This window comes from Streptopelia decaocto (genome assembly GCF_964273445.1).
Source record: "Streptopelia decaocto genome assembly, chromosome: 9".
NCBI classification, from domain to species: Eukaryota; Metazoa; Chordata; class Aves; order Columbiformes; family Columbidae; genus Streptopelia; species Streptopelia decaocto.
Genome location: NC_138664.1, coordinates 10,215,073 through 10,241,230, shown reverse-complemented (window position 1 = coordinate 10,241,230; position 26,158 = coordinate 10,215,073). Strand labels below are relative to the sequence as shown.

Sequence of the window (26,158 nt, the reverse complement as noted above, 5' to 3'; positions counted from 1 at the left end):
AAAATACAGCTTGTATGTGTGATTCTAGCCTGTGTGATTCGAAAGGCTTATGGTCCTGGAAGCTGCATCTCAGCTTCTTGAGAGTAAGCAAGCAATAAATGTGCTTGACACTTAAATGGAAGCAGGTAAATGGAACCTATGGTCGGAACTGTTTATACAAAAGTTAATGTTAGCAGCAAGACGTGCATATGCTAATACCTAGACAGGGTTAAGCCAATTGCAGTGTAACTCTTGTGTTTTTAGTTAATTCTGATGTCGTTTCATTCCTGTCTTTAATATAGTTAAATAGTATATTCTTGAAAATAATCCAACAGTCTGTTAGTCCTGCTTTGGTGCACAGTGCCAGCCTTCTATTGGAGCCATGTTTGGTTTTGAGTAATTTATCTGTGAGTGACTAAGGGGAAAAAGAAGTGCTTCTTCTGACTAAGTCATTTTATTGCTTCTGCAATTGAAAGAGAAACCAAGATATTGCTGACAGTGCAAGATATGTTATCCCCCTAAGATATTTCACTTTGGCAATGGATTAGTATCAGAAAACAGTGCTCTTTAATTCATTGTTTGAATCAAATGATTTATGAGTGGTAGTGTGCAGTACTATGATATATAAATTTTCAGCACTGCTTCTTCCAGTAAAAAAATCAGGTGAGTAGTCTAGACAGAGGTGACGGAGGATTTCCCTCTGGAACAGGAACCCAGCAGAAGCTGAAAACTGGAGCAAATCTGATGGGGGAGGACAGGGCTTGGGCCTCTTCTTATTTCTTTTCTTGTTTTTTTATACTCTAGTTTGCTGGCAGTCCATCCAAAAACAGTTGGCTGTATTAATTCTTCCTAAGTGAAAGCTTTACATGGGTGTAACTCTTCTTTGGCAGCCAAAACATTTTTATTTCCAAAGGCAGAAAGTCTGGGTTTTTCTTCTTACGGTGCCATTTCTGGGTAATGAAGCTTCAGCTAACCCAGGACTTAACAAACATTTTAAATGAAATGAATTTTAAAAGATGGGGGAAAAGGGACACAAATGCAAACTGGGAAAGTGGGACAAGGGCAGCACTGCAGCTGCATGCTCGGCCGGAGGGCATGGAAAGGGCACGGTGGGATGTGTCATCATAACATTTGAGAAGAAACACGTTTTAAAACAACTTCTGAGGGCGTACTTTTTATTTAGCACCCATTAACCCCTAAACCTTGTTGCTGCAACGTGCTGATCTGCCAAAGGCCTCCATGGGCTTAGGAAGGATTATGGCCAGATATCAATATTAGCCTTGGCAGCTGTGCTACAACAACAAAAAAGGACATCAGTTTTGAGCTTTTCTGTGCCAGGGCATAAGTTAATGAATAAGTGGGCTTAAGAGTGATGCTTTCAGCACAGGGATGGTGCTGCGTGGAAGTGCCTGTTCTCGGGAATCCCAGATCCAAGGAGATCTGGGTCGTTCTGCTGCTCGATGCTCCAGGTGGGATTCTGCTGCTGATCTGTGTCGGTCCAGAGCTGGAAAGCAAGTTTAGTACCTGAGGGAATGAGGGACATCACAGGGGTTGCTCGTTCAGTGCAAGTTCATGATTGACACAGAGACCCTGCAGAAAACAGATGGATCAGCCGTGTCATGAGCAGGCACACGTGTCCCATCACTGCCTGCGAGGTGAGGAAATCATTCACGTGGGTTCCTCCTGTCTCTCTTTTCCCCCTTGATTTCTCTCATGGAGCTCTCCTGGGGCAGTAGAGACTTGGATATTAAATCGTCTCTTCAGTTCATGTGTTTTTTTCCTTGCCACCGTGGCTGGTGAGAGATTTTGTCTCCTTCTGGTCACGCTGCTGAGGCTCCTGCATTGAATCTTTCCTAGTGCCTTCCTTGCAGTGTAGCTGAGGACATTGCTCGTGTTCATGGATCCTTACCCAGATTTCCAGAAACTGGCAGTGTCCTTCTTGGCCGTGAGATCCGAAAGCCTGGAGTCCCACAGCAGTGCCAAACCAGCACATCTCTTCTCAGCAGCTTTCTGTTTCCCAGGGGGGACAGGTTGGTTTGGTCTGCTAAAAATCAGGTTGTGCCAGCTCCACGTGAAATGTCTGGGCGTGCAAGCTCTGACGTGGAACAGCTCATAGAAAATGTGCTTTTTAAGCTGCAGTGTCCCATATTTCTCCTGTTCCTCCATCTAAAAACACCCTATGGGCTCAGCAGGGTGCTTCCTTGTAAAAGAGAACCGAGCGTTTGAATAAAGCTTCACAGTTATGAGGAGGGAGGCGCTGCAGGTTTTGTGTGTTCAGCATGGAAATCTTGGTGTTTTTGTAAAGTACCTAGGGATTTTTTTTAATGCAGGGACAATTTCCTTCTCCTTGATGTCCCTCAGAGCTGGTTTTCTGCAGGGGCTCAGCCGGTCCGCTAGCTTGGCGGGGTTTTGGGGCTCTTTCTGTGAGGGGTATTGTGTGTGGTCGGCTCGTCTGAGATCTGAGAGCCGAGAGCCGAAGGAAGTGAAGTCTGTGTTTTTGTGAGTTGAAATACTTGAGGATAAATAATTGACCATAATCTGACAGCGGATCTAGCTATGCAGAGGACAGCTCATCACCATGTTAACAGAAATGGGCTTTCTAACGGAAATGGAGCTGATGGATGTTTTCTAATTATTCCCTTGTGTTGCAAATGTTAGAGAGCCAGCTTGAAATCTCTGCCCAGAATTCAGAGCCTTAATTTGTTTGACCTTTTCACTGCTGCAGACACAAGGCTGTATGAATTGCAGTCATCTCCGTTAATTTCTCTATTGTTCTGGGGATGCAAATGAGCGTGTTCTTCTGCAAATACTGCGTGGAAGATGGGGTGATGCAGTTTGGTGTTAGGAAGAATTCACAGTGTGTTTGGGGGGATGCTGAACCGTGTCTTGCCGCAGGGTTCCCCTTCCAGACAGGTTGAGGGCCGTCCTGCTGCCTGGAGCTGGGATTTTGCTTAAATATACTGATGCTGGAGGGTTTTCTCTCCCTTTCTGTGTCTTTCTTAGAAATAACCACATATTCTGGCAGATATATTTCTCATAGAAGTCACTTGTTTTTTGCCTTTGGGCACATCTGTGTTGAACAAAGAATGGCACATTTCAGATAAGGTATCTCAAGGATGTATAATGCTCCACTATCATCCTCTTGGCTTGAAAATATTATTCCAACTAATCAGCGTAAAACCCCTTTGAAGGTGCCTGTGGGTTTTCCACTGGTTTATCGGGAAGACTTTTTAGGCTTGCTTTCCTGTTTTAGTGAAGGAAAGATACAGTTGCCAGGCATCAGATGGATGTTCTGGTACCAAACGCGTGTGCATGTGTGTCGCTCTCGGTCTGTGAATCACCAGTGCGTGAAGCAGTAATTTTTGGTAACTAGGAGGCAGACGAAATTGCTGGTTATGATTTGAAGTCTTTCCCACAGCAGAGCAAGCAAAAGGGATGAATTAGAGACAGGAATAGTAGCGTGGCCTTTTTTTCTTTTTGTGTGCAGGAAACCTCAAAGCATATAATAAACTATTGCCATTTTGATTACCAAAAAAAAAAGAAACCCTGAATGCAGAGATAAAATAAGAAAACCTCAAGCTTAATGGTTTTGCCAGTAATAAAAATACATCACAGAACAAAAGGGTGCAGAATGTTTTTTTTATATCTTGTATTCATTACGCTGGGTTGAAAAGAAATTGGCAAAAGTATATTTTTAAAGTCCCCACTTCGCTTGTAGTTTCTTATTTTTGCCTGGGAGGAGTGCCTTCGTGGCTGGTCAGGGCAGCAGCCAGCAAGAACAGCAGCAACTATGGGAAAAGACATAATTAGGATAGCATTAATTGCTCGTATCAGAGGATTTCTTTTACAACAGCCTTTTAATTCCAGCTGCCCCACCACAGTTCCGTGCGCTCTCCAGTGATGCCCGTTTTAGTCCTGGAAGCCGCGCAGGGCCTGGCCGGGGACTCGCTGAAATCCACCGCTGCTTTTTGACTTCTGTGAACAAAGAGCCATTAAATTACACGAATACAAAGCTCCTTCGGGCTGTTCTGCACCAGTGGGACTTGTTTGAATCCTTATAAATACATTGAACTGACGTTGGCGCTTTAAGTAAAGCCTTTCATCTCCTTTCTATGTAATGAGTAGGTCCTTGGCCAGAGTCCGTAATCTGCTTCCTCCTCTCATCTCTTCCCTCCCCCCCTGTTCTGAACCTGCTGCTTCTCATTATTTTTGAGGTTCATCCCGTTGTCTGCCGAGCTTTCCCCCATTGCAGAGCAGCTGAGGTGTTGTATGTGAGAGGGGAAAAAAGTGGTAGAGAATGCTGGTTCTCTCTGGACACAAATCAAGCTGCATTTTAGTCACAGTTCGCTGCGGTTTGGTGCATTGCACTGATGCAGTTTCTCACTGAGTGTCTTCTGCTATCTGTTGGAAGAACCCGAATTATTTTCTTCCTTATCCTCTTGCTCTGTGTATGGGAACACAGCACCTTTCTAGTGCTACTGGGATGTGGTGGGGGGAAATGCTAAAATCCTGAGTCAGCATTCCCTATCTGCTGTTCTTTTAAAATCAAAGGAGGATTTTTTTGGTCTCCAGCACTGACCAAACCCAGAGGATCCAGCTGTTCTGCACAGGGATATCTGGACCAGCTGCTGAGCTCCACCCAGGGTAACAGTCTAAGCAAAGCAAAATGCTGCTTAATCCCAAGTCACTTTTTGTGCCCACAGTTTAACTTGGAGTTCCTGCTCTCAAATACTCATCCTTTGGGGCTGAAGCTTGGATCGCTTCAAATCCGTGTCGTTACCGAAGCGGTATAAAATGTGCAATTGGATTTGCCGGTGTCTGGAGGGAATATTGTGTCCTTGCAGGTTCATGGGAGTCGCCTGTCCACGTTGATGGGGAGACTGCGCCTGCTTTCAGCTGCTTCTTGGCAGTGTTTAACTCACTGGCTTTGCACGGCGCTTGACAATGGTTTTTCCACGAGGCGCGGCGCACGGCGGTGCCCGGAGCTGGCTGCTGTTGGGCCGCTGCTCGTTATGAAACTGGATGCTGGTGGTTGGCACCGGCGCGGCGGGGAGGGCGGCAGATCCGTGCTGCGGCTGAGACGGATCCACCACGCTTGCAGCCACAGCCGGAGCTCTGAATCTTCTTTTTCTGCACAGAATATAAGCAATTGGAAAAGCAGGCGGTGCTTGCGCTTGTAGTTGTAGCTTGTAGAGCACTTAAGTCGTGTCCCCTCTGGACTTTGCTCATTTGATCTTGTGTGCATCACAGGCTGTTAAGTTTCACCCAGGTATCTCTGCATTAACTCAGGAATTTCAGCCTAATCCAGTTTTGCTCGGGGAAAATAAGAGGGAGGTTAATTCCTGATCTTCTCCATGGACAGATGATTGATTAGGTGAGAGGTGCTTAAGTGGTCCTAAGAGAGGCATATCCCACATTGAAGTAGGAGAACACACTGGGGGAAGGATTTGCCTCCCATCTGTCCTGGGGTAGGAATTATTCCTGACACCAGCTCTGATGACAAACAGTGACCTTCAGCATTAGCTCTTAGAAGAAAGGACTGTGTGAGATGCTCAGCAACTTCTCAGAGGAAAGCACCCGTGCCCCCCTGATCTCCTCTACCAGTATCCTTTGCTGGCACAAATAAATTTAACACCACCAAATCCTCCCTGATCCTGATGGACAACTGCTGAAGCTCCAAAATATCCAATATAAAAGTTTATTAACACAGGACTGAATGGTAGGAACAAGCTGAGCAAGATAAAGGTAATTGCATAAAGTAATGAGCTAAATGGAGAATTTGTGGGTCCTGGTCCAGAGAGGATGGTCACATCTACGTAGGCAGGATGCTCTGTGCACACAGGCTGCACAACAGCTCCCGGAAACTTTATTTAAAATATATTTTCTACAAAAGGGTTTTAATCTGAGTAGTCTGAGTAGTTGGGCAGTAGTGTATTATCTTGCCCACTTTCTCCATTTTGGTGACTGTTGAAAAGTTCAGCCACTTTGCCAGTGTGGTGACCCTGCTTCCAGCTCTTGGATCTTGTTTCACCTTTACATCAATAATGAACCCCCATTTCCATATTGTCAGATACTAACCATCCATGTCTAGTGTTGAAATTGTGGCTTGGCCTTTGTAAATGCCTTTTCTTCTTAAGCTAACGCCTATTTAATTAAAGAAAATGAAGCAAATCCCAGCAGTCTTGCTTGCAACCCTCTCTTTCACATTCTTGTGCTTTTTAAGAACAACCCACCCTGTTACTCCTGCTTCATCATACATGGCCCTGCAATGGGCAGGACACGTGGTGACAATTCTTTTGTGTGCCAGGCGCTGAAGTCACGTTGGTCTGTCAAAACGTGCCTTTTGAATTGGCTTTGCCCAAGAGCAGTAGGTGTCAACAGCTCCTATTTCAGTTTCTCGTTAGAGTTGTTGTATCGACAAGCTTGTCATCTGCCGTCGCGGTCCCTCGGGTAGCAGAGGCTAATTCTGCCCTCCAGGCCCGTTCTGAGGTAGAAAAAGTGGCATATTTCTATCGCTGGTTCAATGAAACAGTGACACACAGCAGCACTGCTCTGCTTTATGGTCCAGAGAGCATTTGAAACGGAATAAATCTTGCAATCCTGCTAAAACCAAACCACAACACTTTTCAGACTGGGTAACCGTTAACAGCAGGCTGACACGAGTTTCTTGCAGGCTGTCATCTCTGGCTTTAGCCACCTTGGGCAGAAGAATCTGGTCAAAACCTGTGAGGCTCCTTCCTCCCTTAGGGGGATGATCAGATCTCCAAAATTATGTTTAGTGTGGTCCCTGTTTAAGCCGCTGATCCGGGAGCAGAAAGTTGGTGTTCCCAGATCTTTTGGAAGAGTCACTCTCACAGGATGAGGTTGCCAAGTCTCCAGAGACTTTAATTATCACACTGTAATTCCATCTGTGACCTTAATAAAGATGATGTCTTGAGGGGTGATCTGCTTTCATGCTCCTTTTGCATGCTGTGGGTTGACACACGAATGTTTGCATTTTTGGCATTCTTGATTTTTAGGTTTTTCTTAAAGCGAGAAGAGAGGCTGTGTGAAAGTCAAAGGAAGTACAGTCAGTCAATGCAGTTGGGGTAGAATTTGCACAGCTGCCAAAATGAGGTTCAGATATTTTACTGGGTGATACAAAATAAATGTTTAATTCATAGTGCATAACACTTTAAATAAATATCACTTGGCCACCCTCTAATGAGGATACGCTTGACCGTTGACACCTCGTATTCTGGATGTAGTTTCTCTGACTATGTTTTATGGCAGTCTGTACATTTTAGAAAAATAACGTTCAAAATATAATTTGTTCAGTCTTGTCTAAAATTAATCTTCAGTTTTATAATACCATGTTTGAAACCCTACATTTAAATTGCTGCTTGGAGACAGCCTTCAGGATTAAAACTGGCTTTTATAGAGCAAGACACCGCAATGTCATATGCTAGATGGTAGCAACATCTAGATACACTGTACTTTTATCTAAAGACCTTGATGTTTCTCCTCTATTTTCCTTTCTTGAGAGATGTTTTCCTGCTCCCTGCATCCCGTGCGATGCTGGATCCACCTGCATGCAGCTTCCCTGGAGGTTTCCCCTGTGCTTGAGGAAGGGAGCAGTTATTTAATTTTTGAGCCTAACTGCACAAAGGAAACAGGAGTTTGTTTAATCATCATTCTTCCCCTCAACGAACAGAGACTAATGCCTATCTCCCCGCTTTTTGTTGAATAACTAGAGCCATTTCTTGGACTAACCGGGCAGCGGGTGAAGAGAAGGGCTGTGGATGCCGGCGCGGCTGCGGGAGCGATTCTGCTGGTTGTGACAGGTGGGAGGGCAAAGGGAGCAGAAGGAAAACAAAACTGCAGCCACTGTAAATACGGATTTCCTAGGTAAACAGGGATTTGTGTAGTGCAAATCTCATCCGCTGAAGTGTGTTATTTGTTGCACATGTAGGGAGTCCCTTCTGTTATAGCTGCAGTTGCTGGATTTTGTGCTTTTTACCTTTTCTTAAGAGTTAAATGTCTCCGACTTTGGGCAACCTTAGTTCTTACGGCATCATCATATTAACGCCGTGCTCTCTCTTTCTGGGAAGATAAGAAGTTAGGATGAAATGAAGGAAGATAAGGGGGAGGCAGTTCTTGACCACTGTTGAATGCGCTCTGTGGGCTCCTCCAAACCCCTCGGCAGCTTTTCACATCGTCTCCCCCCATTTTTACATCTGAAGTCAGACCCACACAATGCCGATAACTGTTTAACTATTGCAGTTTTGCTCGGGAGGGCTTGGCAAGCGATCACACAGCTCTCCCAGCCGTCTTCCCCCTCTGCGGTTACAGGGGGGCTGCAGCTCTTCCTTGTAGTTCTTGGGCGGAAAGCGCTGCCCGTTCTGCCGAGGAAACCCACTGCAGAAGCTCACTAGCACCGCTCCCCTGGCTTCGGGAACCCTTGTTTCTACTGCCTGTGTCAATGCCAGGACTTAACCATCAGGGAAACCAGAATGTTTGCTCTGTGAGCTAATCTGCTCTTTAAAGATTTTAGATAATGTAATAAAATAGCTCAGCGGTGCATTGCAATTACCTTTCACATTTCGTCATGTTTCTAAGATTTTTGTCTTCTGAAACCGGGACTATATTTTCAGTACAGTGCAATCAAAAATGTCTGGCCAAGAACCTGATGTAGTACCTAGGAAAACTGACATATTCCTTTAAATGTCTTCCAGAGCTGTGGTTGCCTCTGAGTATTAAACTCCATTTGTTATGTCCCGATTACATAGTTTGGTCTGCGTTATATATGGCTTGGATTTATAATTTCATATACATGGACAGTTTGATCTCTTTCTTGTTTTTTTTTTAATTATTTTTTTTTTTAATAGCAGAAAGCACAACCTAGACTTTTATTTTAGCATGATGTAAGCATAATTATTTAGTGGTCAAAGGAAAAAAAATACCTTATTTTGTTTGCCACTGAGGCTTACAGATTATTATTTTTTTTTTCTTCATGGTTATGACCAAGAGATTCATGCTATTGAAACCCTGACCATTATGTCAGGGTAGTGGTTTCTGTAACTTGCAAGTGAAGAAAGAAACCTAACATAGAGGCAGCTCACTCACCAGTGGAGTGGATTTGATATTTGGATTTGACATTGTTCAGCAATGACATGAATCGGTGCATCTCTCACAAACCTGCATCTTGGTGAGTTCGCACAGTTTACCATACTTTCTGGCATTTCGCAGCACTCAAGGCACAAATTATTAGCAGTAGTTCCAATTACTCTGGTAAGCTATGATCCCTTACTGTCTTCTGTTAAAGTCTCCAGTACGTCTCTTTTATTGTAGGGAGATTTCCAGGCTGGCATTTATCACGTGTGGTGTCTGTGCAGAACCGCTGTGTGATGCCCTGTAGCCGATAAAGCTCCAGCTGCCACCTTGAGTGAGTCACCCGCTGTTGTACCTGCACACGTTCTCGTGCCTGTGAACCATGTTTGGTTGCTCTTCTATGGAACATGGAGCAAAACCAGGGCAGAGCAGCTCAGGAAATGTCCTTTTCAGGACAGTTTCCAGTCTCAGTTAGTGCTGAGTGGGAGTTGCCTGAAGGATGAAGATGAGAAGGGTGTTTTGAGTAGGGTTGGGGTTTGATGTGTATTTTTTGATATCGCGGGGTTGTTTTACTTTCCCAGTGTATTGTAGCCCTTTGACAAAACCGAGAAGCTGACATTTAATGAGTCAGGCGGTTTCTTTCCTATTCAAAGTGGACGGGAGGGCTACACTACAGAAAAAAACCCAACCTGTGAGGAGCCTGGGACCCTGCACTTTCAGTGCCAGGAAGACTTGCTTTGATCTGCTTCTTGACTGTTTGCAAATGGCATGCTACATCTGCTGAGGTGACACTGTGGCAGGTCACAAAACCTGGATGCTCATCTTGCTTTGTGTGACAGGAAGGCAGCGTCAGGCAGGCACCAAGTGTGCTGAGTCTGCAGCTTTGGGCCATGCCATTGCCAATTCAGCCATAAAAGCTTTTTCTTAGAAATCTCCTAGATGTGAAATCCCAGACCTCTAGAACATTCTGTACTTTTTGTTGAAAATCGAAGTGATGAGCAATACAGCATGTTGTGTAAATCACGTGTCTGACTTCTCGCCCGTCCTAAGTAAGGCACAGAAGTATCCCTTCTGAGTCGGTGGATTTAGTGGAGTTTGTATGTGATTTCTTTTAACGTGCTTCAAATTAGTCATGGTGCTTTATTTCCTCGACTTCATTAAGCTTGTGGCCTGACCATAGTCACTCCTACCAGTTTACTGAATACTAGCTTTAATATCCGGATATAGATTTCTTCAATATCCTGCAATGCATTTTTTCAGTGCTCTTCTGGATAATGCTAATACTAAACAGTTTGTGATGCACCAGGCCCCTGGGCTACATTTTAAGGTTAGCATAATGCTTTCCATCTTGCATCTTTGCGCAACACAGACTGCTGTTATGTTTTGGGGTTTTTTTAGGACATAAAGTGCCTGAAAGGAGCATTAAAAAGTGCTACAAGACAACCCAGTGGATCAGCAAGCTTGCCTCTTCTGGTCTGCCCTCGTGCCTTCTCCCGTCTGCTCTCACTCCATCTTTGCTCATCCTTTGCTTCTCTCTGTTTTTATCTGTGGGAAATACCATAATGGTTTCCATGGAGAGCAAGAGACCCGGGAGATCATCTCTGTATTCTTCTCGCTTAAAGGCCTGTAGAAGCAGATGCAATACCAGAAGGGGAAAGAAGAGTTCTCTTTTGACAGTTTGCTGAATGGTAAGATGGCACACTAAATAGATTTGGCTGGATTTGTCACCTGTGTTCCTCTGAATTAGCTGTTAAAATTTCTGTGAAGGTAGAAAACAACTATTTTGTCAGCCAAGAGGTCAAACTTCCCTCAGAGATATAGTGCAGTTAGTCGCTGGTGTGTATATAGAAGCAGTTCTGGACCAGGTGTAGATTTGCCTTCTCCAAAAAGAAAAAAGCCTTTGAACATATTGCCATTGCCTTAAAAATAAAAGCGAAAACTATCCCTTTGGGCATTTGAGAGGAGGCCAGACCTCAGAGGACCGCTGGAGAGAGACAGGTTTCTAACATCTGTTTTGGGTGGGTGGATGGATTGCATTTGACTTTGGCATTCGCATCAAGGCAAGGCAGCCCAGGCACGGCTTGGTGAAGAGCGTCACCCAGCACCGGCCACGCTGACCCGCTGGCACTTCATTAAAAAATCCCCAAACAGTGGTGGGAAAAACAGCCATGAAATGAGAATCTTGGGGTACATGCATAGCTCTTTCTGTAGAGAAAAATACTGATAATGCCACATTTAGCATCCCAGAGCAGGTTGTTGCTGTAGAGAATGTCCTTGACAGATGATGTCCTTATGAGAGCCTTCCTCCCACCCGCAGCTCTCCGGGTGCCTCCAGGCCCTGCCAGATGAGCGGTGTTGAAGGGCACTGCTATTCTAAAATGCAAATAGCGTGTCAGTGCCCACGTTTGCTTTCTGACACAAGGTGCTACCCCCAGGGCTGAGTCAGCGATGGGGAGCAGCCACCAGCTGAGCCTCTTGGCAAAAACTCGCTCTTAGCAGTGTGTTTAAAGGCTGCTGTCGGCTGGGAGCACATCGCAGTGCTCATGGGGTCCATGTCAGAGCCCTTAGCTCCAGCTCAAAACCGCACTGAACTGGGGAACAAACTGCAGCTCAGATGACACGTGTATCTCAGAAGAGCACTGAGGAAAATGCCGCAGAAAGTAGTCCTGTGTGTCCCTCTGAAAGCCCCATTGAAGGGCTCTGGCTCCCTCGTGGACGTGCCTTTGTGGGACAGCAGAACACAGTCCCCATCCATGCACCCTGCCCTCCCGGACCGGTGCCCGTCTGCGTCTGAACCGCGGCGATTTATAATGCCCCAAGGAAACGAGTACCCCTTTCAATGCAGCTTTAAGCTGTCAGGCTGTAAATTGTCTTGGTTCAGGAGCTACTTGAAAGCAGCCCTGCCTTCCTGCAGCAAGGAGAAGGCTTCCTGGCAAACCCAACCTAAGTCATTTGCTATTCATGAGTCAAATCCCTGAAATGTCCTCAATCAACAACTAAAAATGGGTCGTGAGAAGACAAGGCATCGCTGTTTGGTGAATGAAGCTGCAAACTCTACCAGTCTTCTCCATCTGTTGGCTGAAGCTGCTTCTGCTTTTCTCAGCAATGACTTTTCCTCCCTCCCTGCCATGCTCTGTTGTGCTCAGCAGCATCGAGCACCCGCAAGGTTTCCTGAAGCAGTGGGACTTTGACCCACTGTCAAACCCACCCAGAAGATCATGTTTTCCTGCTCCTCCCGCTGCCCCTTGTCTCACAGATGAATGGAAAGTGTCGTTCGGGTAAGGGAAGGTCACTAATGAAAATGGAAGAATTCCTCCAAGCTGCCTAGTTTCCGAATCCAGAGGGGCTGCAGCCTTCAAGGGGGAAGGAAGAGGACATAAAGCAGTAGGTGGGTGTGAGCAGAGACTTGCAGGTTGCTGGGGGATGGAGGGACCAAGCAGCAGTGGCTGCAGGTAACAGGTTTGGAGCCGGGTCCGCTCTCCCAAAACTGCATGTGTGGCAGCTTGCTCACAACCAGCAGAACAAAGGGTCTTCCAGATCAGGAGCAGAGGAACAAAGAAAACCCTCGGAAAGGACCAAAAAGCTCTTCATGTGTGCATGGCTAATGTTCTAAAGGGAGTTCAGTGTGTTGTGTGAATAGCACGTCCTTCACCAAGCTTGAGAATACTTCAGGCAGCGTTTAATTTATTTTTTGCCGTTACATTTCTAATGGTGGCTAATGCATTTACATTCAGCGTAACTGGGTTTATCGGTATCTGCATCTCCGGCTTTAATTTAGGTCATTACAAAAGCAGCAGCTGAATATTCTTTTTTGCCAAAGCTCGATGATGGATGGTGCACATCAGCAAAGCTTAAACACACCCGCTTGGAGGTGAAACCCTTGGTTTGACAGACCATGTGTAATGCAAGAGGCACTTGGTTACAGAGCACTGCAGAGTAAAACTGCTTGTTACTTTTCCAAACTGTGCCAGACAGCAGACTTCCAGAAAACCTCAGACCATATACAGTTAGCCAGCAACGCTATGTGAAATCTTTAACCATATTTGAACGAACGGGCTAACTTGGACACGGCGAGGAGGGAAATGCCAGTCTGCCTGACAGCTCTTTTTAATGATGAGAAAGTTATTCCACTGACAGGAGGACAATTAAAGCTGTGGCTGCACAGAAAGATGTTGCCTTTCTTTGAGCTCAGAGCATTCATGAAACTGCAGAGGAATGGGCTGGTCCCAAACCTGCGCATGTGCGGCTGTGCTTTTACCGCCTTTTGCTACTTTTCAGGGTGTTGAATCTGCACCCACCCAGCAAACCCTATCCAGATGAGGCTCCAGTTTGCATTAATTGCTACTTTCTCCTAAAATATGCATTGTTTAAAATATATTATCCCTTATATTTCAGCAAAGCAAGTCATAAAAATAGGTGACCTTTGTAGTTAGACCTATTAATGCACAATTTGTGGGGCTTTTGATGTACAGGGCATGAAACTCGAATTCTTGAGAGATCATCAGCCCTCTGAATGGGCAGACTTCCTCTGCTGGTTCCCCCATTCATCAAGGAGCTGTAGCTTTTATAACCAAACTACTGTGTATTGCACGTATTTTACATGTCAGAACTTTTTGAGTCAGAGACCTTGTCATCGTATGGTTTTGGCAGTGCCACGTCTACACTGGATGGTGCACATATGTTTTCCAGTGATGAGGCAAAGGGCAGATTTTGCCTTTAAGCTCAGCTTTAAGTCCTGTGCGGTAATGATACAAGCACAACAGAAACACTTTCGCAATCATGGCATCTCACTGTGGAAATTCTGTCTGCTGCGGTGTTACCGCACGATGCTCTTCGCCATCGCAGCCTTGAGAAGCTGCGTTATCCCAGGGCTCAGCTGTAGCATCTTCATGGGCTGACTCAAACATGTGGCTTCTCCACATAAAACAAGGGTTTGTGGCTTTATTTCCCTCCCCTCCTCTAAGCAATTATTAAACATATTGGCAAAAAATAAAAAAAAGAAGTGCATGTGTTTAAAACACACACATCAGAACAATGCTCTGCAGCTTTGGTGAACCCTGGAAGCTGTCACCCTGTGCTGCTCCCCGTGTGAAACAAACTCGTGATTGAGTCCAGACCCTTGTAGATGGTCTTCAAACCAGCTCCAGAAAGTGGTGGCTCTGGCTGAAAAAACAGATTGAAGATGAAGAACCGAACTGAGCTCGCAGGCTGGTGAAAGAGGAGCAGCGAAACCATCTGCCTGCGTGACAAATGTTACGTCTGTGTCGGGCACTGGTACTGTGGGAGCTTGTAGGGAGCTGAATGGCTCATTCTTATTTTCCACCAACAGGGAAGAAAAAAAAGATGTTCTTGTAAATCCAGTGTGAGATGAGGCGGGATGCCCAGGCTGCAGCTGAAGTTTCTCCAAGCAGAGGGTTTCTTCTCCACCACCCTGTAAGCAGCCGCTTGTGGTGGCCTTGCCAAGTGTTTTGGGACCAAAAAGGCTCATCATCCATCATGGCTCGCAACTCCTACAAAACCGCTGGAAGTGGAAAGTAGGTCCCAAATAGGAATCTTTGAATTCCATGGACAAAAGTATTTCAAAATGATTACATTACTGCCTCTTGAAAACACATGGTGGAAAATCGCACAGCGGCCCAGAAGAGGTCTTCTCTTCTATAGTCTCTGCTCAGAGGAGACTGCATCCCTCTTTTCCAGCATCCAAAAAAATATGTGTCAGGGTGTCAGAAGCTTTCTGCTTATCATCTCCAAGAAACTACCCTCCAAGGGTCATGTGCTGCTCCTCTGAAATCCTCACACTTTGCATGAGAAAGAGCAGATGCTGACTTCCAAGGCCGCGGCTCTTTCTTCCATGGGCCTGTTGAAAGTCATAATGAAAACCAAGTTTTCCTCGTGCTCTGCCTCTACTGCGGGGCCTGAAAGCGTGGAGTTGACAACAAGGAAAAGGAATCCTCAGACAGTATATTTGATGGGCAAGTAATTTGGCATCATCCCTGACTCTGGCCTTTAAAGGAGCAAACCAGCGGCGAGTCGCTGTGTTCCGGGCTGGTTTGGATGTGGGACAGAGGCAGCGAGCGCGTCTGTGCTGGAGACGAGAGCTGAATCATCTGCCCCTCGGGTCAGAGCTCTGACTCGAGCAGGGGAGAGCCATGTGCAGAACAGCAGTTTGCACCAGGGCTCGTAATTTGGAAATTATGCTAGAAACAAATTTTGATCACACTTTCTCAGGCAGCAGCAATGATAATTAGTCATTAACATCTATGATGTTCTGTTTCTTTAACGGTTGTAGGGTAGAACATTTGTTAATATGTTAATAGTGGTGTTTTATTTGTTTTAGTTTCTGTTAAATCAGAACCTTTTGGAAGAAAATCCTGCAATTGCATCCAGATCTCCTAAGGTTTGCACAGTTAAATCTAAATATCCTAAAATGGCATATTCTGTTTTATCTGGTTACTCCTAAGGTGTGAAATCCTTTCAGGTTGTATTCTGGTTTATGCTCTAAAAACATAAATCTTTAGAGAAGCAGTTCCAGGCTTTATGGAGGTCACAGGGTGTGTGCCCAATACACCCAAGGGGAAGGATGTTTCACTGGATGAGCAGCTCTCTTCTTTTGAGAGTGCCGTGTGATTGCTCTGGTCTTTCTTTTCTTTACGCAGCAGGTCTGATCCAACTTACCCCCTTACCCAAAGCAGGGGAGACCTGAGGAAGGAATCCTCACTTCGTGACTAGACCAGGTTCCTGTGTCCTCGTTTAGACCAGGAGCATGAAGCTAAGGCAGGGGTAAGAGGAGAATGCGGGGCCAGGAGGAGGAAACTTCACTCCTTCATAGCTGGAGGATCTCAGTGAGTTCCCAAGTGCTTTGCATTGCTCCCACGTGTAGGTTTTGTGTAATGAGATCGTCAAGCTGAAGGTCAGAGGTGAAGTACACGATGCAAGTTTTGAAGACAGATTCATTTCTGAAGGTTTTCTTCTTTCTGTTGCCAAGCTGGGAATACTTTAAAGGCTACTTGGTTTGAGAAACTGCAAATGAATAAGTAATTTTTAAGCTCTTCTGCTTGCTTAAACAAGAAAGGGTTGGGAGAAGGACAGTTGTTTAATTAAGCAGCTACTTGGTAATGTTAACAAAAGGTTGAACTCCAGCAGTAACTCTCCTAATTCACAGATTCCTTGAGAATTCAATGACCTTGAGTTTGCTCTGCTTGAAACTCGCTTTAGATACTTGGCTTCCCTTCTCGAATACTTTGGAGAGGAGAGCAGTGCAGAAGGCACTGCGAGGCTCTTGAGACAGACGCTGTTTCACTTAGTATCATATAAGAGGAGGCAATTGTGTTGTATAAAATAAACTTCTTGCTTCAGAGCGTGCCTGGAGTTATTGCACTCAGAGGTCGCAGTATTTCACAGCTGGATCTGCTGCCTCTCCAGCAGTCTGCTATGGAAACTCTGAGTACGGGCTGTTCGGGATGTCCAGCTGATTTTCTTGCCCTTCTCTAATTTATGAAACAAAGCAAATGCAAACCGGTGGTACATGATGAAATCTGTGTGAGAAGTAACTGGTCTGAGGGATCACATCATTTAATCGTGCCCCAGAGCTCAGGGCTTCACTTCTCAGCTGAGAGAGGGGTCTGATCTCCCAGCGCCGGGTTTGGTTTCCTGCAGCCTGTCCTGTAGTGGCGACTGGGGAGGTTACAGGGGTGAACGAGTGGCCAAGTTCACTGGAAATCAGTGTTTATCCATCACTTCCCCATGTTTGTCTCCATCATAGTACCTCTGCCCAGTCGGGGGTTAGCTGTGGGATCACATGTAAAGCATCGGGATTTAAAATGGAAAGCTAAACGTTGATAAGAACGCTGAATACACAGAGTTGTATCCAGGGAAGTCATGACCGTCTCCCCCTCCACCATGAGCACATCATCAGTAAACAAAGACTCACTGCTCCTTTCCATCAGATGTACTTGCAAAATATGTTCTCAATTTAGCTATATCAGTGATCTAGAAGCGAGAAAACCGGTGATCTCTTTGGGTTAATCGCTCTGAAGTGGCAAAGCTGTATTAGTGCAGCGACAATTATTTCATGCAGTTACTCGGTATGTGGGTGCAGAACATCTTTCATTCGCTTCGACCAACCGACGGGAACATGAGGTGACTTCAGCCATCTTTCCAGCCTTTCATTAGTTTGACTTTGCATCTGAAGCACATCTTGGGCATTTCGAAGCCCGCCATACAACGCGTCTTCTCCACAATTGCTTTTCATGAGACTTGTGGGGCTGCGTTTTCTGGGCCACAGTAGCACAATCTGGAGCTGTGAGAGAAAGCCCTCGGGGGCTAATCCGTGGCCGCAGGCCAGTTTCTGCATAAACTGGTCTTATTTTTAAAGTCCATTTTCTCCAGTACACTTTTTTTTGGCCTGCAAAAGACTTCTTCATTTAAAACGAAGAACGTAACACTCTCTCCTTTCAGTTGGTCGTTTGGACACGCGCCAGCGGTGCCCACAACAGCTGTACCACAGTTTAAACATTCAGTCTCTAATGGTTTGGGGAACATTAGGGTTTTTAAGGCTTCAACAGGTCTAGAGTAAATAGCGGTCAATAAAGAGTGGCTCTTCTTTGTATCCCTACGCTCTCAGTGCTCTGCACTAGAATAAAGCATGCTTAGAATATAATCATTGCAAAATTAATATCTGTGAAAGGCTCTTTTTTTTTTTTAAAAGAATCATAGAGAAACCTGTTTCGCTAAAAGCAGATTTTGCAAGAGTTCAGCTTGCAGGAGTCTGGTAATGGGCATGGGGAGGTTTGCACGTAACGTCTGTTCGGGACGTGCATGTTCTGGGCTTGTGTCGCTCCCCACGTGCGTGTCTAATGGCTGCTATGCGGGAGGAACAAATAAATTACAACTATTCCTTTCTCTGGCCACTTCTCCCACCCTCCTGTTAATGCTGTACACAACAAGTAGTTGTGATTTTTTTGCCTTCCTTATGGCTTTCCAGCATTGTATGGAGTCAAAAGCCCGTGTGTGCTAATAGGTAACATTTAATGTAGTGTTTTAGACCCAAATGAGGTAGAAACTACGTTAGCAGCAATGGGCGATAGTCGGCATTACCCTTGTTCGTGATGGAACCCGATGCCCAGGACTAGCGCCGCCTTCGTAATTTAAGCCAATTAATGTTGGTGGAGCTGTCAAACTGCTCATTTCTTTTGAGTTTTGTAGATGTGGGTGAGAAAACACAATCCCTGTGGGGCTCCTTGTGAAGGGAAGTCCCCAGACCCCTCCACCTCGGTCAGTGTCCGCAGGCGCCTCGGCCCGCGAGGGGTTAAACGGCTCAGTTGGCTGCTGCCCACTTGGGCTTCATGTACAGCACTACATGCTACTGTGCAAAAATAGTTTGTAAGTCATTATACTCTCTGTAGGGAGTTGATTAACCCCTTCTGATCCCTTTCTGTGTGTTTTCTATCAGCGTGGGGTGCACCTTGTTCCTGGATGGGGCTCAGGGCACAGGATGCTGGCACGTCCCGTGCCTCTCAATAAGGAGACGAGCGGGATGATGGAATAGGAGAGGGGGAGACTTTGTGGGAAAAACAATGAAAGTGCCAGCCTTACGAGGCAGTCTGCTGAAAAACAGGATTATAGAAAAGCCCGGCTACTGTGGTGCTTCTCATTAGTGGCACCGCAGGGTTGGCCGGGGCGTGGGGTTTGTGACAGTTGTCACCTTCTTGGCTGCAGCAAAGCGGCTGTTAATAGATGTTTCTGTTGTCAATGGCTTTATGTTGAAGCACCAGTAGAAGTCTGGCTGAGATATGTTTTGTTTTCGGTTCAGTTTTCAAAGTGAGCTGGTTTTCGGAAGGGACAAGAAGTGGTATTAAAAGTTCCGAAGTTACCCAGCTTAGCTAAGAGGTTACTCCTGCGTGGTGGGCCAGAGCTTTAAAATAACGCTTGCTAATTTTATTTAAGGCCGTTTAGTAGGGGTTCAGATCTTTACTTCCATTGGGAATTTCATAACATTTTCCTACCCATCGGTATCCTATTAAAACTTGGTTGTGTAATCTAAAAGCCTTTCTGCTTCTCTTAGCTAATTCAGAATGCCCTAGATGGCAATTTTGGAATAAATGCATTCAGGCTGCATGGTCTTGATTTTGTTTTCTTATAAATTCAAAACAAAATTTGAAATTAAGTCCTATTGTCAGTTTTCGTTTAAGTAATAGTTGCCTAATGACATGATTTAAGAATTTTTATCTGGTGCCACAATACTCTTGAGAAAGGCTGTGCCTATAATTGGTGTTAAAATGTCAGTGAAATCTCCAGCCTGTTACCATACACATTTAATACTTACAAATACATATCTATATCTATATCTATATCTATATCTATATCTATATCTATATCTATATCTATATCTATATATATAGTGTTAGAGAGGGTAGATCACTGGAATCAGTAAAAATATACGTGTGGGTCAGGTCGTGTTGGATGGATCTTGTTCTTGCTGTGTGATCTCTCCATTGTAATAAAATTGCGATTGCAGGACTGAGTGGGTGTGATTTGAGGTCTCCTAGAGCCCTTAATAGAAGCAGAGAGGTGCAAAGTGGACAAAAAATGAAGTGTTATTAGTAAAGGAAACAATATAGGGTACAAATGAAGAACAGTCTTTGGGTGAGCGGAAAAACACGTTTCTCAGGAAAGCAGAAGGTTCATTTGATTTAGATAACTTTGCAATAAATTACGTTTGTTCAGATTAAAATCCAAGTAGAGGCAGCTTGCTCCTGTGCCGTCCGCAGCGATAACGCTGGATTTCAGGTTCCAGCGTGCGCACATCTGGTTTGTTAAGATAGCGGCAATGAAATCCAGGTGTGCGTTTATCCCTCAGATTCAGTGGCTGTCCACAATAATGGGAAAAATGCAACTGAAGGCCTAATAAAATCGGATTGCTGCTGGCTCTGGACAGCCGGTAGAAGCATCATATTTGAGTCATTCTCTCTTCTGTTTGTCTTTTGGATTTTAGCTCTTTGCTAATCTTCATACCTTTTTACATGTGCTTTACTGACTGTATGACCTATTGCGAATTCTGCTGCCAGGAGCGCTGGATCCTGTGTGGAGTGAATCTGTCGTATCAGCTCCTCTGGCAGGTTGATGACATTCGTGTTGTGACATAGATTTAGCTCCTGGTCTTTTTAAATGTCCGTTGTCTAGGCTGGTGTATAACGTGAGCCTTGAGGGGTTTTTTGCTCTTGTTTTTTGTTTTGTTTTGTTTTTCCCATCCGTTACTGCAGCTGAGTTCCTTTTCTTCAGTTCCAAAGGCTTCTGAATCTAATCTAAGCTCCTGATCTTCTTCTTTTGAAACAGCAATTTCCACTTAAAGGATGCTTTTATTCTAGCTTACATATGCATTTTGTATTACCTGCCTTGTGGAACTGCTGCTGGGAATCTCACATGCATTTTATTTTCTGTTGACATTTTAAAGTGACGGGGGAACTGTCGCTTTGCCTTGCAGCACTTGAGGGAACACATTTGACATCTTGACTAAGACATTCAGCAAGCTGGATTTTTAATGTCTGAGCTGCATTTGGGTGTCATGGAAGAAGCATCATCATACTTAACTTACTATGGATATAGGAACCTTTTTTAGTGTTCTTTATTGTTATTATTAAAGCTCGTGGGAAGCAGATGAATAGTAAGAATTTTGTAGTGAACACTTCATGGTGTTTTTTCCTGGTGATGCTGTGTTGTGAAAAAACGAGTTTATAATCTACTTACTGCTCAGTTGTTTGGCCAACAGTGGTATCTCTAGAATGGGCTGTAGTAATCCCAAATCCACGGTACATGTTTCTTTCACCAGTTTACAAGGAATAATCCTCTTAATTTCCTTGAATAGCAGCTGGTATTGCTACAACCTGTGCCTAAACCCAAGAACAGCTTATTCAGACAGCCGCCTGGCCCTGCGAGCGGGGAGCAGTTTTCTCCCAGCGGGGGCGAACTTGGACAAGTACCGCGCTGCCGAGACGCTGACTTCTCCTTTCTCTCTTCTAGATGCAGCAGCTGTTCTATGAAAATTACGAGCAGAACAAAAAAGGCTACATCCGAGACCTGAGGAATAGCAAAATCCACCGAGCGATAACGCTGCACCCCAACAAGAACCCCCCGTACCAGTACAGGCTGCACAGCTACATGTTGAGCCGCAAGATCGCCGAGCTGCGCCACCGCACCGTGCAGCTGCACCGGGAAATCGTCCTGATGAGCAAATACAGCAACACCGAAATCCGCAAGGACGACCTGCAGCTGGGGATGCCGCCCTCCTTCATGCGCTTCCAGCCCCGCCACCGGGAAGAAATCCTGGAATGGGAGTTTCTGACAGGGAAGTATTTGTATTCGGGTGCCGACGGGCAGCCGCCTCGCAGAGGAATGGACTCGTCTCAGCGCGAAGCGTTGGATGACATCGTTATGCAGGTCATGGAAATGATCAACGCCAACGCTAAGACCCGGGGGAGGATCATCGATTTCAAGGAAATCCAGTATGGCTATCGCCGAGTAAACCCCATGTATGGAGCAGAGTACGTTCTTGACTTGTTGCTTCTGTACAAAAAGCATAAGGGGAAGAAGATGACCGTCCCCGTGAGGAGACACGCGTACTTGCAGCAGACGTTCAGCAAGATCCAGTTTCTGGAGCACGAAGAGATGGACGCCAAAGAGCTGGCCAGCAAAATCAACCAGGACTCCGGATCCTTGTCGTTCCTCTCCAACTCGCTGAAGATGTTCGTTCCCTTCCAGCTCAGCCGATCGAAAGTAGAGAGGAAGGAACTCAAAGACAAGAAGATCAACATTCTGATTCCTCTCTCAGGACGGTTCGACATGTTCGCGAGATTCATGGGGAATTTTGAAAAGACGTGCCTCATTCCAAACCAGAACGTCAAGCTGGTTGTCCTGCTTTTCGATTCCAACTCCAACCCCGACAAAGCGAAGCAGATCGATCTGATGAGAGATTACCGCTCCAAGTATCCCAAGGCTGACATGCAGGTCCTGCCGGTGTCGGGCGAGTTCTCCAGGGCCCTGGCTCTGGAGGTCGGATCTTCTCAGTTCCAGAACGAGTCTTTACTTTTCTTCTGTGACGTTGACTTGGTGTTTACCACAGAGTTCCTCCAGCGGTGTAGAGCCAATACAGTTTTGGGTCAACAGGTGTATTTTCCCATCATTTTTAGCCAGTATGATCCAAAGATTGTTTATAGTGGAAAAGTTCCTAGTGACAATCATTTTGCCTTCACCCAGAAAACGGGTTTCTGGAGGAACTATGGCTTTGGCATTACCTGTATTTACAAAGGTGATCTTCTTCGAGCCGGTGGCTTTGATGTCTCCATCCAAGGCTGGGGCCTTGAAGACGTAGACCTATTTAACAAAGTCATTCAAGCTGGCTTAAAAACTTTCCGAAGCCAAGAAATTGGAGTGGTCCACGTGCATCACCCTGTTTTTTGTGACCCTAATCTTGATCCAAAACAATACAAAATGTGCTTGGGGTCCAAAGCTTCAACTTATGGGTCCACACAGCAGCTGGCTGAAATATGGTTTGAAAAAAACGACCCCAGTTTTGGGAAAAGCAGCAATACTAGTGGCTCGGTGAGGACAGCCTAATGTCCAGCTATGCTGGAAAAGACTTTTTTTTTAATTATCTAATTTATTTTTGGGAAAATGTTTTTTGATAATTCACTTTTGAAAGACCACACAGGATATATTTTAGAAATCATCGTTGTTTTCTTACAAAGCGCTCGTTTTGCGAAGAACAAGGCCCTTGGTTTTTTGTTGTTGTTGTTGTGGTTTTGATTTCGAACAAAACTGTGATCAATATTTGCCTTCAAACAAAAGATTTGTTTTAGAGTTATCTGACCAATCAGCAGAAGCCTGACTTGAATTAGACTTTCCTTATGAACAAAAGATTGTTTCCCACCTTTTCCGTTGCTGTCTGCAGCGCTGGGATTCTGTAAACGGGACTGCGTGTGACGCCGAGTGACAAGCGCTGCACTCGGTGTTTCCTTGGGACTCCTGCCCTGCAGAGGTTCCGCTCCTTTTGTTAAGGGTAGCCCGGCATTTCTAAATTGCGTTAGAACAAGACAAAGGGCGGTGGCGGTGAGAAGGGTGGTAATGGCAGGAGGGCTGCTCTTTGGGTTTGTTTCGTTATGTTTTGTTTTTGCAAATGGCTGATGGTTTCAGTTTAAAGCCACACTTCCCTGAGCACGGCCAGGCGACCCCGAGCGAGGGAGGAGAGTAAAGCACAACCCGCTATCCCAGTAGTCCTGCTAGAAATTATTGTCTTTTCTATTTGGTCCATATATGGACGTAATATTTTAAGAATCCGTTGTGGGTTCTGTGTATTATCCTCACCCGCTGCCCTGTCTAGAGCCGGGACGACGTGATCCACAAACACCGAAGCGCGAGGAGGGAGGGGACGGGGACGGGAAACGCGAATTTTGCAGCAAAGCGACGGTTCGAACAATTAGAGCCCCCTGATGAGAACTTTGATGAATCTTCTGTGCCGAGTGCTGTCAGCTGATGGCATCGCTTTCCTTCAGTCAGTTACCTGATGTTAATGGGAACAATTATTACATTTGATTACTAGTTTTGTTTTGGGATTACTTTTTTTTCCGTATCTGATAGACCGTTAATTTATTTAATATCCATTGGTTTAGGTTCTTGACCTTTCCTTGAATATCTGTTAGTCATTTTAATATTTTATATATATATATATATATATGTGTGTGTGTAAATATATATATATAAGGAATGTATTGCATCTTCTCACTGATAAGGTAGTGTACATCATACTTGTAGTAAATGATCTCCAAAGATTACTTTCTAAAATATTTTTTCATGGATCTTTTTCCCCAAACTTCTTGGACATTTTTGGAATGACTTCAGTAAAGCTTAGGAATTTTTTTTGGTATCCTGAGAGGAACTGGGGATGGGGAGGCCGAACACAAGGAACGTGTGATCCCTGCAAATGAACACCTAGCAAGGTAAGAGAAAACATACACAATAAAGTGCCTTAAAGCCAGAAAGGGAACCCTCTACACCGAGACATAGACAGGGGACGTTGTCATCGACGCAGATCATCTGTTGGGACCGACCTACCTGTAAATATCCCGCTCAGCAGAAACAAAAAAGAAGACAAACCAGCGAACAATCTATTTTTCTATCGTATCCTGCAGCACCGTTTCGTCTCGTTGCTCTCAGCGCCTCTTCGCCGGCTCTTTGGGAAGCGGCGGCAGGTGAAGGAACAGAGAACTAACCCGATGCTGAGGTTGTTGCCATGTTTGAAGGGATCTTATGGAGTAATTGCTATTCCAGTAGAAGAAATAACCATGTTTACACGTGTACGGAATATGAACTGCAACTAGCGTAGTTATAATGTTCATCGTTTTTTGGTGACAGTCCCAAGGATGTAGGTACTTGGATGGATTCAGTGCATGGAAAATATTTTCTTTTATTTTCTTTTTTTTTTTTTAATTTTTTCTTTTCTTTTTTTTTTTTTTTTTAAGACTTGCTTCTAAGATGCAATAAAGAAGTTTTTATTTGCAATGGGAGCTCCTGGTGTGGTCTGCGTCAGTCCAGCCCTTCCCTTCCAGCACAGGCACAGCCGGCAAAGGACAGTTTGGGGGGGCAAGTCCAGGTAAAAGCTGCAGAAAAGATCTTGAAGAATATGAACCCTGAAAAACTGTACCATAAAATGGGGGGGGAAAGCCCTGTACTTATTCTGTATTTATTAACAATTATTATTATATAGGATTTTTTAGCCCACAACAGCCGGTAAAAGCAGAATCACCTGGAGCTGAGGCTGCGTTTGGCTCTTTGTTCATGAACGTTCATCAGCCGCTGGAGTTAAATTGCACATGAAACTTCAGGGAGAGGCACCGGGACGGGGGAAACTGCATCTATTGCCCCGTTTTCTGCATTTCCCTCCCAGTGGCGCGTTTGCTCAAGGGTCAGCAACAGTAAAAAGGAGCAAAGGGCTGAGGAAAGTGCGGGTCTTTCGGTGACCGTTGTGCTCAGTGCAGCTACTTACAGGTTAAAGATTTATATGTAAGTTTGCAGAGTCACAGCCCATGGAAGGATTTCAAGTTTTGGTCCTTTAGGCTCAGTGGCGTTTTATTGCCCTGGCCCGGGCTGGACGGTTCCTTCCAGCAACAGCAGCAAGAAAGTCTCGCTGCCCCCAAAGCCGCTTAGGCTGAGGTTTTGTTCAAGTCTTAACTTTACATTGCAAATTATTAGCCCAAGTTGTTTCACATGAATACTTGCTAAAAATACTCCGCTTGCACAAGCAAACTTGTTTCAGGGTTTTTTTTTTTGAAAGAAAAGCTTTTGGCGGCACTAAAAACAGGGAGCAGGTTGGTGCCTCCAGGTCCCCCCCACATTCCTCCTCTGCTTTGGGACGTGCTGTTTCCTGGGCTGGTGGGATGTTGCTCACGTTAGGGCCGATTTTAAACAAACAGGTTTGTACCCTGGTCCGCACTCTCTCAACATGAGTTATTGCACTGACTGGAGCAAATTCAGGAGTTTCTGGTGCCAACTGGAGCTCAAAACCGTCTGGTCTGTGGGGCACGGGCAAGGCTTGGAGACTTACGCACCTCCCCAGCCAAGGCGCATTGAGCGGCCGCGCAGCCGCATCCCGCGGGGTTTCCTTCCCCGACCCTTTTACGGGATTTCACCTGGTGGCTGCTGCCAGAAGCGCTTTTATTCCTCACGTCCAAACCGCTGCCGGTGCTTTCCCAGGTGCAAGAAACGCGTCCGTCTCCTTTCCAGGCTCCAAAACCCATCTCCCAGCTCTGCTCCTGCCCAGGAATCTCTACCACCTTTTAAATCACGTTTATGAACAGAGTGAAAAAAATTGAATTAACATCAAAAAAATAACAGACCAAATACTGGGCTGGCTGTATTTACTTTCACACTTGAATTCAATAAAAAGACTTTAATTGACCTGAATCGGCTCCAACATTTCCACTGGGCTCGAGTGTCTTGGACATCGGGGTCCCCCCGTGGGGCTGGGAGGGTTTGCCCGGGTCCTGCTGCGCCTCTTGCCAACCGTTTTACGGAAGGAAGACCAAAAAAAAAACCCCAC

At 45.3% G+C, this 26,158-nt stretch overlaps 1 protein-coding gene across 1 annotated transcript in view; it reads left to right on the top strand.

Moving 5' to 3' along the window:
* The window catches only part of CHSY1 (chondroitin sulfate synthase 1), a gene marked incomplete at its 5' end in the record, with an annotated part of 73,141 nt that extends 48,515 nt beyond the window's left edge, over window positions 1–24,626 (top strand). The window contains one exon of the mRNA XM_082060558.1: window positions 21,088–24,626. Coding sequence (XP_081916684.1) covers window positions 21,088–22,680 — 1,593 coding nt within the window. The 3' untranslated portion in view covers window positions 22,681–24,626. The remainder of the gene's footprint in view (window positions 1–21,087) is intronic.
* Between the last annotated feature and the right edge of the window lie 1,532 nt (window positions 24,627–26,158).